At 44.1% G+C, this 14,464-nt stretch overlaps 1 protein-coding gene across 1 annotated transcript; it reads right to left on the bottom strand.

The window, feature by feature from the left end:
- Positions 1-2,492: 2,492 nt before the first annotated feature.
- On the bottom strand, positions 2,493-12,605 carry LOC115053055 (ATP-binding cassette sub-family G member 4-like). The gene is made up of 15 exons (XM_029517618.1): positions 12,524-12,605; positions 8,399-8,658; positions 7,011-7,128; positions 6,791-6,923; positions 6,475-6,525; positions 6,016-6,161; positions 5,778-5,901; positions 5,573-5,687; positions 5,347-5,486; positions 4,789-4,887; positions 4,517-4,685; positions 4,289-4,389; positions 3,581-3,739; positions 3,382-3,500; positions 2,493-2,718 (listed from the first exon to the last, which is right to left on the bottom strand). Exons 2-15 carry the CDS (start codon positions 8,643-8,645, stop codon positions 2,493-2,495), a joined length of 1,947 nt encoding a protein of 648 aa, XP_029373478.1. The 5' UTR covers positions 8,646-8,658; positions 12,524-12,605.
- Positions 12,606-14,464: the final 1,859 nt, after the last annotated feature.

The raw sequence follows: 14,464 nt of genomic DNA, 5'->3' as shown, positions 1-14,464 counted from the left end.
TATTATCAATACTCCTCCTTGTAGTGAAGCAGTAAAAGGGGCTCAGTTTATTTATAGCGCACACAATTGTAGAGTTAATATGTAGTGAAGAAAGATTAGAATTGGAATGTCTTTATTGTCATTTTGTCATATTGAAATTGGATGCAGTCCTTAAGGTGCTGGTTTAGAAACATTTTGAATGAATACGTATAAAACACAACAAAGGCAGCAGGGCGGCGTTGTGGTTAGTGCTGTTGCCGCACAATAAGAAGGTTGTGGGTTTGGTTCTTGGCTTGGGTCCTCTCTGTGTGGAGTTTGCATGTTCTTCCTGTGCCTTTGTGGGTTTGCTCCAGGTACTCTACAACCCCCCCCCAGGAGGTCTGAGTTTGTCTTTGTGTGTTGGCCCTGTGATGGACTGGCGACCTGTCCAGAGTGACCTTACCTGGAATTGGATAAGAGGTAGAGGTTTTGCACAAATTCACATTTACAGGTATTGCACGGTTGATCATATAGTTTAAAGTGACTCACATGTTGGCTGTGTTAAGTGCAGCTTTGGCTCTGGCATAAAAACTGTTCCTGAGTCTGTTTGTTTGGGTTTTCAGTGCCCTGTAGCGTCTGCCTGATGGCAGCAGCTTAAAAAGTGTATGTCCAGGATGAGATGGGTCCCCAACAATCTTTTGAGCTTTCCTAAGACACTGGGTTTGTACAGTTCCTCCAGAGAGGGGAGAGGGCAGCTGATTATCGTTTGGACTGTGGTGACGACCTCCTGGAGGGCTCTCCTGTCTGCCACTGTGCTGCTGGAGAACCACACACAGATGCAGTAGATACAGTTCAGGGAAAAGGGGCAACATCCAAAATTACAGCAAATGCTGTTTTTTGGGTAAAAAATAAAAATGTTAAGCAGAGTTGATGCCATTAGAGTTGTTGGTGCAACAGAATCAACCTGGTCTGTAAAATTAAGCCAATACTGAAGAAATCTACATTCTGTCAAATGACCATCAGGGGGCAACTCTGATGTCAGATTGTATTGAAGTCTATAGGAAAATGTACCTACTTCTAACTTGGTTCATTGACTCACGAAAGAAACCACAAAGCTGGCTTATAAGGTTTCTTCTGTTGTTGTTTTTAAACAACATGGCTGACAGACAAATTGGAAACTGGAGGCTTTGCAAACAGATGGGTGACATCACATATCATGCCATGTCAATGAGTTCATACAGAAAAAAATTCTGTGTATTTTAAAAAAACATCAGTGCCAGCAGGTCTGTTGCATGTGGGGTTTATCAAATAAGCACAGCTACACCAACCTGTACGGCAGAGCTGCAGCACTTACTTATCATTGAATTAAGAATTTCAAACTGGGACATTTTGTGCAAAAAAGTTTATTAGTAACAGTGAAAAACGTTATTGGCAAACAAGAACCATATATATATTATATATATATATAAATGGGCTGCAGTTTTGAAGTCTCATCAACCACTCAGTTTTTTTGTCACACACACCGATGATACATCGGGGATGATTTGGGGTTTAGCATCAGGCCCAAAGACACTTCATCATCACTCGACCTCCTGAGCCAAGATGGAGGACCGGTGGATCACAGGTGAGGTATCTGCATGATGGCTGGGCTCACCTGTCACACACACGCACGCACACACGCACACACACTTCCTCACGTTTAATTTTCTTTGGTTGCTCTCCTTACCCTGTATCCTCACATTATGCAGTCCCAATACATACATGCTTTTTTTTTTTTCAAGGTCATTCAAATAAAACATACAACTTCAAATAGCACCAAATATGACTGGATGAAGTTCAGAGTAATACAATAATTAATCTACTTAGCTTAAATACATTTATATTGCTAAAATAATACAGCACAGTACAAAATTATTAAGGCTGAGTAATATTTTAACTATGAGTGTAAAGATTTTAGATTATTTTAAGGAAGTAGAAAAAAACTAATTATGGGAGGTAATCAGGACAACTATGAGAAAAGATATCTAGCTCAAAGAATGATTAGATCGATCCAGGAAATAAACACTTTGTGAATCCAAATTCAGTCATTAGAGGAAAACAAAATGAACAAAAACTGTTCATCCAAAGCAGAGATACAATCATCCCATGATTCTCACAGAAAAACTGTAATTCATGTTCACTCTTTCAGGCACAATATATCAGTTTTATCCTCCAGTGCAACAGTTTGTGCCCAGGAATATGAATTGTACAGTATCGGCTCAGGTTGCCCTCCTTCATGACTGATCTGGCCTCGTGTGCAGACGTTACGTTCTGATGTCTGAGGTAAAACAGGTGTATGTTGGTTTCTGAGTTGACCCTTCACTGTCACCCATCAGCTGCTGGCAGGATAACAGATCAGAAATCATTTACTGTCCTTTTCAGGCAGCAGTGCATTCAAACAAAATGACACAAATTCCCACATGACAGAGGTTGTTTTGTGCATAGAAAGTTGTTGCGGGTAGCGCTTAGTTTTCAGAAGATGAGCCAAATGAAGTCTATCGCTCAGACTTAATCTTGTAGCGGAGGACTAGGTAGGTGGCAAGTCGAAGGATGATGAAGAAAATGCAGAGGACGATGAAGTCCATGTAGAGTTTTGCATCTTCCACGTCCAGCAGCTGCAGAACTTCCTCAGGCTGCTGGAATTTGCACGCCTTTCCTGGACACTCCAGCTCTGAGCGGTTCATCCCATAGATGGACAGGATCACCCCTTCGAACCCATATCTGTGGAAAGGACACCAACGCTGAGAAAAATCCACGATGGAAAAGAGTTTGTCCTCTCTTTGTGGGTCAACACAGCTCAAAATTTACACCAAGAACAAGCAAAGACTCTGATCATTTAAGTGATTTAAGAAACCTGTCCATAAATAATCACAGAAAATTCCATAAAAAATGAACTACTACTCAACAGTGTCACCTCAACAATCGACAACCTTGACAACATGTTATACCAGATTGTTCAGTGGTTGTGAAAGGTCAAGTTTTAACTCACTTCAGAAACTTTGGATATAATTTCTGCCTGTAATGATGCCAAAGTTAACTGCTGAGATCTGGCAAGACACCAGAGTGCAGATAATCTTACAATCTGCAAACAAATCAACAGTTCAGGCAGATTATCTGAATCCCTGACTGCACAGGAGAAGTGTGTTTGTGCTCACAGCTGAATAAGGACACAATGGTCAAAGATGTGTGATTGATTTCTTCATATAAAAAAATCAAGCTGATCTAGAATAATAATTCCACGTCAGCAGGAGGCTTGTGTTGGATGGATGGGTCAGCTAAACACAGGAACTTCAGAGCAACAAATTAAGGAACAAGGAAAACACGCAGACTCCACCAGGAAGGAAGCCAGGTTCGAATGCAGAGGTATGTGATGACACTACACACCTGACATAAGACACGTAGGAGCTCCACTGCAGATACTTGGGGATGGTGTCGAAGTTCACAAAGAATCCAGAGAACAGCAGCACTGGGATGGCTGTGACGGGTCCCACAAACGTGGCTACCTGTTCAAGGATGTGGAGAAAAATGTTTTTATGGGTACAACAATATGAGCCAACATTTCACAATGCAAAGCTGCAAGTACCTGCAGCGAGGTGGACGCCGCCCCAACCAGCAGGCCTAAGGACTGGGCCACCAGGGCAGTACAGGTGGACAGGGCTATGAAGAGCAGGTAGCGGCTGGCCTCAGGAGGCTGCTCTGTCATCCAGTACACTATGCTGCAGTACATGATGGGGCAGATGACCTGGAATAACACTTTCATTAAGCTTTATTTAGTTCACACCAAAGCTATCATTTCACACGATGTCATGCTGATGTCAGAGGAGGCTGTAGCTGCAGCTGCAGACGGGTTCAGCCCTGATCCTCCTTCTCAGCTGAGCCACATACAACTGACATTTCATTTCATTTCAGTAAAGGCAGTCAGGTGAGTGAACAAAAGATAAAGTTTATCTTGGAATCTCATTCAACATATTTGGGTGAGTTATTTAAAGGTCCATTATTGTCTAAAAGCCAATCAGGTCCAGGTTCTGTATTAACCCAGTGAAGTGTCAAAGGTCTCAGCGCTCAGAGAAACGTTCCCAGTGTGGATTCAGAAACAACCTTAAAATCACAACAAAATGGACACTGCTATTACATCTTATATAAATATATCATCTTGAACTAAAAGCTGCCAGTTGACAGAGATCAGCTCATGCAGAGTGGGCAGCTGAGTGAACGGTAACAGCAACTCAACACTAGAGAGCAGCAGTGTGTTGCAGTTTTGTTTTACTTTGTGTAGTTTGTTGGCACTAACCTGAAAGGGGATGTCAGCCATGGTCTTGGCAAGGTAGTAGGCCTTCAGGCTGTACCAGTAGTTCAGATGCTCCCTCAGGAACACGGACATCTCCAGAGGAACTGAGACAAGGTGAACAAAAACATTAACACATCTCTCAACATTCAGCATTATGAAATTGGATCCCGCTGGTTGACACGTCTGTATCGACAACACGTGCAGGAAGTCAACACAAGTCATCACACTCACAGGTTAGCACAGTTGGCATGAGGGCACCAAACATGATGAAGAGCATAGAGAAGAAAAGGAAGCCGGTGTTGTTGAAGACTTTGCTGGCATCATTGCCGATGTTCAGATAGAGTAGGCCTATTAAGACACCGATGGCGATGTGGGACATCAATCTGAGGTGGGTCAAAACCTGTCAACGAAACAGAAACCAAATACGCAATCACAGTTATGGATGATTAAACTACCTGCTACACAACTGAGACCAGTAAAGACACTACAGACCTTTGACTTACCTGGTCTCTGCATATTGTTATGAAAGTTCGCTTGAAGAGTATACAAAATTGTGTTAGCGTGCTTGTAGCGAAAGTGTGGCTCTCTACGTGTTCAGCATCCTGTGAAAAACATGAACACAATTAAACCACAAAACATGACTGGATTAATGGCCCACCTGGATCCAGTCAATTCTAACCCACCTGCACCAACTCGGGGAGAGGCTGCTGATCCTGGTCTCCCCCAGCTGAAGGTCCATAGAAGGTGCGATTACCTTCTGAGGTCTAAAATCTAAACCTGCAGGACTTAGCCCAGATCCTACAGGTGAAGCTACAGCACCAGGTGTGATTTGTTCTTTTAGAGGTCTATCTGGACTCGACTTGAGGAACTGTTTCTACCCGTGTCTGTCCTGCTTGGTTATGTTTGGATTTCCTTCCCCGAGATCATATATCTGCCACGCTAATCCCAGCATGCTCAATTAACTCACCACAAAACAGGTTAGCAATTCATCAAAGAGCCGCAAAGTAAATTAAAAGCAAAGAGGGTTCGATGGTCCAGGACAGTCCAGGACAGCTGCTGACCTTTGGATGGTTTGCTGCACAGACTGATGAGCCGTTAGCACTCGGGTTCTTCTTCTCCTCTAATGCACACATCCCACCTTGGACTGCCTCAAACAGCACGGGGTTCAGGTCTCCATACTCTCCAGACGCCACTTCGATGACTGAAGCAAAGACAGAAGCAGGAAGACATCGACATGATGACCTTTCTCCACAAGCTGTGGCACATCCAGGAAGTGAGTGAACACACCAAAGTCTGCAGGATTGTGGTAGGTGGGACAGTAGAGGCCCAGACTCTTCAGATAAGGGATGAGGTAAGGGACCGTGCCTTTGTAGATACACTGTCCCTGACTGAGGATGTAAAGCTGTGGAATGAAACAATCATTCAGGCTTGGTAAGTCAGTAAAAACAAAAATTAGCAACCCTTGTTTCCTCCCTCACTGACACATTCGTACCTTGTCAAACATCTCAAACAGTTTGGCGCTCGGTTGGTGGATCGTGCAGATGATGGTCCGTCCCCCCAGAGCCAGAGAGCGCATTAGTGAGACCACCTGGTAGCACGAAGCGCTGTCCAAGCCGCTGAACAGAAAGAGACAGACGGACAGAAGGGCCGTCAGCGACCTCGGAAGACAAAGAAACTTCTCCATCTGTAAACCTCTGGCTTCTCTCTTAGCTGGAACTCCTGCATCTCACCTGGTGGGCTCGTCGAAGAACATGACGGGGGGGTTGTTGACCAGTTCGAGGGCGATGGCCAGCCGTTTACACTGACCTCCTGACAGCGAGCCGGTGCGGGTGTGAGCGCAGTCGAGAAGGCCTAAAGCCGTCAGGATCTCATTTACCTGGACAGGAAATGTGTGTGTGGGGGGGTTAATACACTGTAGGTTCAAAAAACCATTGACATTGAAAAGATTTTCTTTTTGATGTTTTGGCTCATTTCTCCCAAAATATCCACACTTGTCAAAATGCATCCATCATGCAGTTCTCATAAAAGAGGAAATTAGATACAGAAACCAAAACTGTTTGGTTTGAGCTGTAAACATCTGCTGGGAAGATAAAAACAAAACTGCTGGTTCGTTACGTTATTAATCTGGTGTGTTTAAGTGCAGAATTGATTATTCAAAGATAAGACTTATTGTTATTTGTGTTGCTCACCAGGGCTTTCTTCACATCGATACTCTCATCCAGCTTCAAATTGGCTGAAACCTGCAGCAGAGTCACACACACACACACACACACAAAAACAAACTTTCTTTTGTAGTTCAGAAAGAATATACAACAATCCAGTATGTCCGAATATCAGGATGTTTCATTTGGAGTTTGATTAACGGACTGTTTAACTGCAGTGCTGTTCCTACCAGCTGAAGTGTGGTAGGAAGCATGAGCATGAGCATGAGCTGTAAAATCCGATTACTGAAGATGATCTCAGAATTAGATCATTTTTCCTGGAGGATATGAAATGACGGCTCACCATCATGGCCTCCCGCGCAGTGAGGTGTGGCAGCAGCATGTCCTCCTGCATGATGTAGCAGGACATTTTCCTGAACTTCCTCAGATCTCTGGGTTTACCGTTGACCAGGATCTGACCCTTCATCCCGGTTTCCCTGAGCAGCAGGAAGGACACACACATTTACACACAGAATGAACAGCACTGTAGCATGGCCATTTACCAAACTGTGCTGCTGTCTCACCTGTATCCAGCTAATATGTTCATCAGGGTGGACTTTCCGGCCCCCGAGGGCCCCATTATTCCTATCAGCTCCCGACTGCAGAACCTTCCAGACAGGCACTTCAGTAATGCCTTGAAACCTGCAGACAACAACAGCAGGACACTGATGACCACTGCTGACGCGTCACAACACATATAACCTGCCTTGAGCTCTTTTTTCCACTTTGGGGCAAAGGAGGCCCGTGAACGCAACACTGACAAATGACAGATGCTCAGTACATAATTCATTCTCAGAAGCCTTTCAGCTCTTTGAGTCACTTTCTGGTTAAAAGTTAACAAAGAGAACTGAAAAACAAGCGTGATGCACCTCATCGCTTTTGAAAGCAGACGTCTGCACGAGGATTTCTTTTCTAAAAGGTGTTTCTATGTTTCTGGCTTCAGATAGAATCACTTTGAACCAACTCCGTATTGATGGAATACACACACTGACAGCAGATGTATCGTGACTGTTTGCGTACGTCACTCTGCACTGACCATCGATCCTCTGGGTGAAATCCATGGACTCAGTGTGTCACGTCCAATCAGCAGCAGCGACTCAGCGGGTCATTCAATGGTGCCAACTGCCGGTCACCCCAACGACCCCCCCCCCCATCACAACACCTGCTTTCTGTCAAGGTCCGTAAAAAAAAACCCATCAAAACCAAATCAACAGGAGCAAACACCGGCGCCGAGCCTCCACCTGCTCCCCCGGGAACTGTGATCAATAGTCAAGAGAACTACGGTAACTCTGTTCAGCTCTCACTGCTGGAGGCCTCAACAGTCTGTCATGTGCTGACGTGCTGCTGGTTTCGTTTTGTGTTGTTGCTGGGCAGAAAAAAACACAACACAAAAACAATGAGGATGACAGAAAGAAATGAATTCAGTTCGGAGAAAACTTAACCACTAAATTCAGCCAGATGTTAAAAAGGTTCCAGTAATTGTTTTAAATTCAGAATTTTAGATTCAATTACAGTATTTATTCAGCAGGTTTGTTTAATAAACATACGTATTAGTATCAGATGATCTGGTTGTTGTGAAGTTGCTACTGACAAAGTGATGCTCAAGAAAAATAAAGATATTTTTGATGCATCATTAAAAATGTGTCTAATCTGGTCAAATCATTTGGATTTACTTGAAATTTCATCTGAAACAGCCTGAAGTATCCCAAAAAGAGACAGAACAGTAAAATATAAAAGAGACTTTTCCGGCTTGCAGGATTTTTGCTGTTTTAAATCCTAAACCTAAAGTAAATTCAGTTCCCAGACTTCGACGGCCCTGAAGGCAGGTGGACGGTCCAGACCTTCAGGGCAGGAGGAGCTTGCACTTGCTCTCCTTCCCAAACTGATTAAAGTGGAGGCAGAAGTTGGTTACCTCTCCTCCTCCAGCACGGCCCCTCCTGGATGGTGTAGGACAGGTCGATGAACTCCAGGTCCACGGCCGAGCGTTTGGGGAGGTGCGAGAAACGTTGAGCTTCGGTGATCTCGTTCTCCACCTTCTTCAGGTGGGTACACATGGACGGCTCCTGCTGCTGCTGAAGCTGCTGAGCATCTCCGTTGCAGATGACGGCCTCTTCCATGGGGATGCTCACAGAGTCCGGTTCCAACGCCTTATTATCCATGCCAGCTCTCTGTCTGGGTGAAGGGCAAAACCAGAAAGAGGAGGAAGGTTGATCGTGTTTAATTATCTGCTGGCGTTTCTAATTTTACAGCAGCTGCTGGGGATATTTGGTGCTTTGGTGCAGATTAGGAGGTCATTTAATAAACAACAGGGCACCAGATGAATGTAATACCAAAGAAAAAGAAACACTTCATGCTGCTTTGGCCGTCAGGAATCTTTAATAATGACAGTGATTTATTTGGTGACACACCTAAGACACTCAGGAGTTTTGCACAAAATGGATTTTTAATAAAACACTGAGTGACGAGAAAATGATTATTAGAAGTGTAGAAACCAAAGTGACACGATACCTGAGAACAGAACCATGACTTACATCCAGGATCAGTTTTAATCTGTGGAAGAGTATGTTAGCATGCTAATGCTACATTTTCATGTTCACTCTGATTTTATGGGGATGATGAAACTGAGTGAGCATGATTTTTATACATTTATGGATTTTGAAAATGTACCAAAACATCCATCTCATCAGTAAAATGGAGCCTTTATGGAGATTTCTATATGTTTCTATGGAAAAGATAATTCAGGCGTGACCACGTCAGACAAAATCTAAGCAGCAGAAAAATGCAGCAGCCTCGCTGTGATCGCAGAGTGATTAATGATCATCGAGAACGAGATACATCTAATCTACTTTGTTCTGTAAAAACCGTTCCCAAGTCTGAGGTGGTACAGTAATTTGTACTTTTTGAGACAGAAGTCTCATTTGATCACTCATGGGGTTCATAATCTCCTTGGGGATTAAAATCCACTTTCTTTTCCACCCTTGATCTGCTCAGAGCGGGAGGGGCCCAAAGAGACCAGCTTGGGAAAAAAGCCTGCAGACTCAGGTACAAGGCCGAGAGCGAGGTCAAGTTAATGTATGGGAAATGGCTGCTCCGTTAGTTGCCCTTCAGATCACACCTCCACGCCGACACATTTCACTGCCTGCCTGCAGAGAGGAGCCAGATAAAAGTCTTTCCTGGACACCAAAAGGTGTCCGTAAGAAGGCAGAGAAACGGAGAGAGGTATTATGAATGCCAACACGTCACGAGTCAAGCGTACTGTTCTGAATGAGGGCGAAGGCCTGCAGAGGAGAGGCAGAGAACTCAGTGACCCGGGATCACACCACCTCAGTACTGAGGTGGTGTGATACAGGTGGTGGTTACAGATCTACTGTAAGGCTGTTAGCCTCCTATCTGACTTCAAGACTTGATGCCCCAACTGCAGTTTGATTAAAGGCTCATTAGAATCAAATAAAAGGAGTCACATCCATGCAGCTAAATGGAGGCATCAAAGTGGTGATAAAAAATTCATGTCAATGGCCTGATTGAACTGGAATGAACTCAGAAAGAACGCAGGTATGCCAAAGATAAATGCTCTGAGCTGTGCCTTCTGTAAGACGATCCCTAAAAGCAGCTGATTACGACCATCGTAACATCAACGGTCCTAACTATCAGACAGCACAAACAAAGACGTTACGGAGCTTATGAAGGATGGTTGGAAGGGTCGTCCAACCATTTTCGCCCGAACATCCAATCATGATAACGGGATGATTCTGGATTAGTTTCATCAGCGTGTAACCAAGACGGAGAGAAACAAATTAGTGCCTGCAACTGTCGTCCAAATAAATTAAATCCATGAAGCAGCTAACGCTTATTCAGACGGTCAGAGGTCAGTCTGCTCACAGCTGGAAGCAAGGAAATCAAATGACTGTCAACCTTATAATGTTCTGTCCTTCTGATTTTTACGCTTCTTTTAGTCAATCTGTCGTACCCACGGCGTGACCTCTGTGTGTGAGAATGTGCTGTACAAATAAACTGGCCTCGCCGTATCACAATCTTTATCTCAATCTAACTGAGCAGGTTTGTTGTACCACTTCACTCATGTTTGTTAGGAAGGAAGAGGAAGAGAAGGTCAATTCTGAAGAGCAGATGGCCCGTTTATAGGACAGATCCATTTTTGGAAGATGGACGACAAAAGAAGCTGCAGACCTGATTCTTTGTTTGTTGTGTTCTCCCCTGAAATTTTAATCTGAACTGTTGTTGTCTGTCATTAACAATGTGGGGAAAAACCTGCTGCTCAACATCGGTGTTGGAAACTGACCCTTCTCCTCCTGATCCACTGTAGAAACACCGACACATTCATAATGACCAACCAACCGGGCCTGCAGGCGTTCGGACTGAGGGAGGAAGCTGAAGAAACTGCAGCGAGCCCACGTGGGAGAACACAGAAAGACCTCCAACGCAGGAGGAGTCTGGCCATTTTCACATAGATTTCAAGGCAATCTGACTTCTTTCTGCAACTAGTGAAGTTGCTCCAGTCATTTCTATGAACCATCATAACCTCTACAGCCAATCAACTCGTCAGTTCATAACGAGCTGCTGTCACAGTCGACCAATCGTCTTCAGATGTTACGGTCATAAATGACACAACCCAGAGTTCACCAATGCTTCAAGTTGTGTTGTTGTACATTTTAATACAAGACACCACAACATTTGTGTCAAAAGTCTGATGCTGTTGAGCTGAAGAAGAATGCGTGTGATCCCAAAGTCGTGATCCGATGGCCCCTCCGTGAGTCTGAACGGCCGTGTTTTCACCCTATTTACTGCAAAAGCTGTTTGTGATCATCCTGTAATAAACATGCCAATCCTTTTCACACAACGTGCAGAAGGACGGCAGAAACCGTCTTTTTGTTGCTTCATCACTTCCTGTAACGACAAATAAAAACGTCCAGGTCTCAAACTATCTGTAGAACCTGCTGAACGTGTGAAGAAGAATGTAAGTCGTGTTCAGGCTGCAGGTTGAGCTAGCACACCGAGCTGGGACTAAATTAGCACCGTGTGTCAGTTTTTCTGAGAAACATCATGTTGAAAAGCCCTGAAGCTCGATAACGGCCTGATTGTGAACACGCGGCCCTGCGGAGTCGTCAGCTGGAGGAAATTCAGTCTGCACGTTTGATTAATCCACTTTTAATGAGCTCTGGAAAGTGGGTGAACTTTATATGTGTAAAATCGCACATGTGAAACTCGTGGTGCACTCTGGGTAATGTAGTTTACATGGCACACAGACGTGGCTGAACCTCAGCTGCAGCTTTTAGTCGTGAATTAAAAATGAGTTTTATATTTTATATTATCATCAGCTTACTTCCTTTACTGTCAGGAATTCTGCTTTAACTAAGACTTTGAGGTTATTTATCATTTATACTCTTTTTTCAACTGGCATGTTCAACTTCAACTTTTTCTTCAGTATTTTGTGTTTCAGTGAAATCAGGATGTGAATTTTCTTCAGCATGTGAATGTCATGATTTCTAACCTCTGTTACTCTGCGGACACACACTTTCTTTTCTAAACACAGAAGATGACTGGACCAACACTGTATCACATTAAAAGGTGTTTGTCTTTCCTTCTTCATGGAACATCAGCGTCAAGAACTTTGATCAATCGTCACAAGTCAAATATGTATTTTCAGTATTTATCTGTGACTCACAGCGGCTCTCATCATACAGTTGAAACAATGATGACAGTATCTCCAGAACATTCAAACATTTTTATCACAAGTCAGAGAAATTTCAGCAGATTATTGATCCTGCCAGCTGATTTATAACCAGCTGGAATGTCACATGAATTAAAAGTTAAAAGGAAAGCAGCTGCTCCAGTTCACAAATGACACAAAAGATAAAAAAAACAAATAGATCTCATCAACTGTCACTTTTTAGTTGAATGTAATAAGCTCGAACTGACTGTGTGGCAGATGTCTTCAGAATCTAAATCTCAGGCTGGGACAGAGTTAGTCCTGAAGAGGAGCCACACGAGATAATGAGGGAGATAAAGAGGGGAATCTTACGTCCTCTGAAGTGGCGTCGTCCTTCTCGGTGTCTGTCAGGATGTTGGTGTCCTTCCCCCCCAGCTGCTGCATTCAAGTATCAAACAGTGTCTGTACCAGTCTGCTGCATCTACAGCATCGCTGCACAGCAGAGCCGAGCCCAGCGAGGGGAGGGGAGGGGGGCTCAGGATCAGGATCAGGATCAGCCCAGGAGGGGAGGGGTTGAGAAAGGACACTGAGCTACTGTACAGACCCTGCAGTCAGGGCCGGGTCACATGGGTGTGGAGCGACATGAATCCTCTGCTTCGTGGAAATGTGGATTCCTAACATTTCTAATCTCCATCATGGCTGACAGGTGTAGGCTTTATGGTTTATGTAACCCACGTTTCCATCTCAATTCCCACATTTTAAAATCAGCTCATTGAACGAACAGAACAACCTCGACAGGAAGAAGATCCAAAACTCTTTTTACGTGTTGATTTATTGGAGAGAGAGCGACAGATTGACTTGCAGTCACCACACTGAGCTGCCATTTTGAAGTAATTTAGACGTCCGTCAATCACACCGTAGCCCCGCCCCCTAACCCCTCCCCTTTCCCTCTAAATGGAGCATCATTTAAAAAATGAACATCATGTTGTACTGAATACTGTAAACTAGAGACTGAGACCAGAAACTCGTCAGAGAGGAGGGGGGACATTTTCCCATAGACTTCAACACAAATAGTTATTAGATAGAATGCAGGTTTACGGCTTTGTAGTATAAAAAAAAGGAACACCAGAAACAGGTTAAGAAAGAGTTTCTCCAGATCCAGATCCAGATTCAGATCCAGATCCTACACAGATCCAGATCCAGATTCAGATCCAGATCCTACACAGATCCAGATCCAGATCCAGATTCAGATCCAGATCCAGATTCAGATCCTCCACAGATCCAGATTCAGATCCAGATTCAGATCCAGATCCTACACAGATCCAGATCCAGATCCTGTGAAGACGTTTGGAGACGGCGGCTGAATTCCTTACAGTCTTTGGGGATGTGACACATTCACCAACAAGCTGCAACACGAGCCAGATTTCTGCTGCTGAACGTGAACCGGACAAGTTCTGACATGAAGAGAGACACAACACCTGACAGCAGACACACAACCCCCCCAACAATCACGCCCCTCCCCCCTTCCTGTTGGCATTCTTCCACCTCAGGCCCCCAGAGGGGAGGAATTCTCCGGTGAACACACCTGGTGTCGAACTGGGATGATGAAGCTCTTCAGACAAACTGCTGGACTGAAGCAAACAAATCGTTTTTACTGAACAACAACAACAAAACTCCAAGTTTTCATTCAGTTTGTCTTGACAGCCCTGAAGGAACAGATGCTTGTTTCAGGGGTCACGACAGGTAAATGAACTGCCAGGACTTCCTGTTGGTCAGGACACCAGGGTTCAAACCGACAGGTGAGAGCTGACGGATCAGAACCAGGCAGACTCCACCAAAGCACCGGGGTCTGACTGAATATCCCGTCGTACCCCTTCCATGATCGGCCGCCCTTCATTGTTTGCCCCCTCCAGTCTTCCTCCTCTCAATTTTCTTCTTGTTTGCTTCAAATGATATCAACACGTAATATGTTACACAGGATATCATCCACATTACACTAAAAGAGGGATGAATACAAACCTCAAAGCTGCAGAAAAAAATCTAGTTTGTGGATTTAAGATCTGAGCTCAGGTTAAACGGTCGGCATCTGAGAAACATCACCGAGCAGAAAACTGTCAAAGTGAGAGAATTAAAATGAATCAGCTGGTTCTCTGAAATGTGAAACATTAAATCAGTTATTAATTATTAGTTCATGAGATAATCTTGACACATGATTTAATATATTTGCTCACACAAGTTCAAATATTGTTTTGGTATCTCGGCACGAAGGTGACCTGAGAGCTGGAGGACATGAACTAAGATCAACAAAGTTCA

The sequence above is a fragment of the Echeneis naucrates genome, chromosome 13 (genome assembly GCF_900963305.1).
Source record: "Echeneis naucrates chromosome 13, fEcheNa1.1, whole genome shotgun sequence".
In the NCBI taxonomy this organism is placed as follows: Eukaryota; Metazoa; Chordata; class Actinopteri; order Carangiformes; family Echeneidae; genus Echeneis; species Echeneis naucrates.
This window is presented reverse-complemented; position numbering and strand designations above follow the sequence as displayed.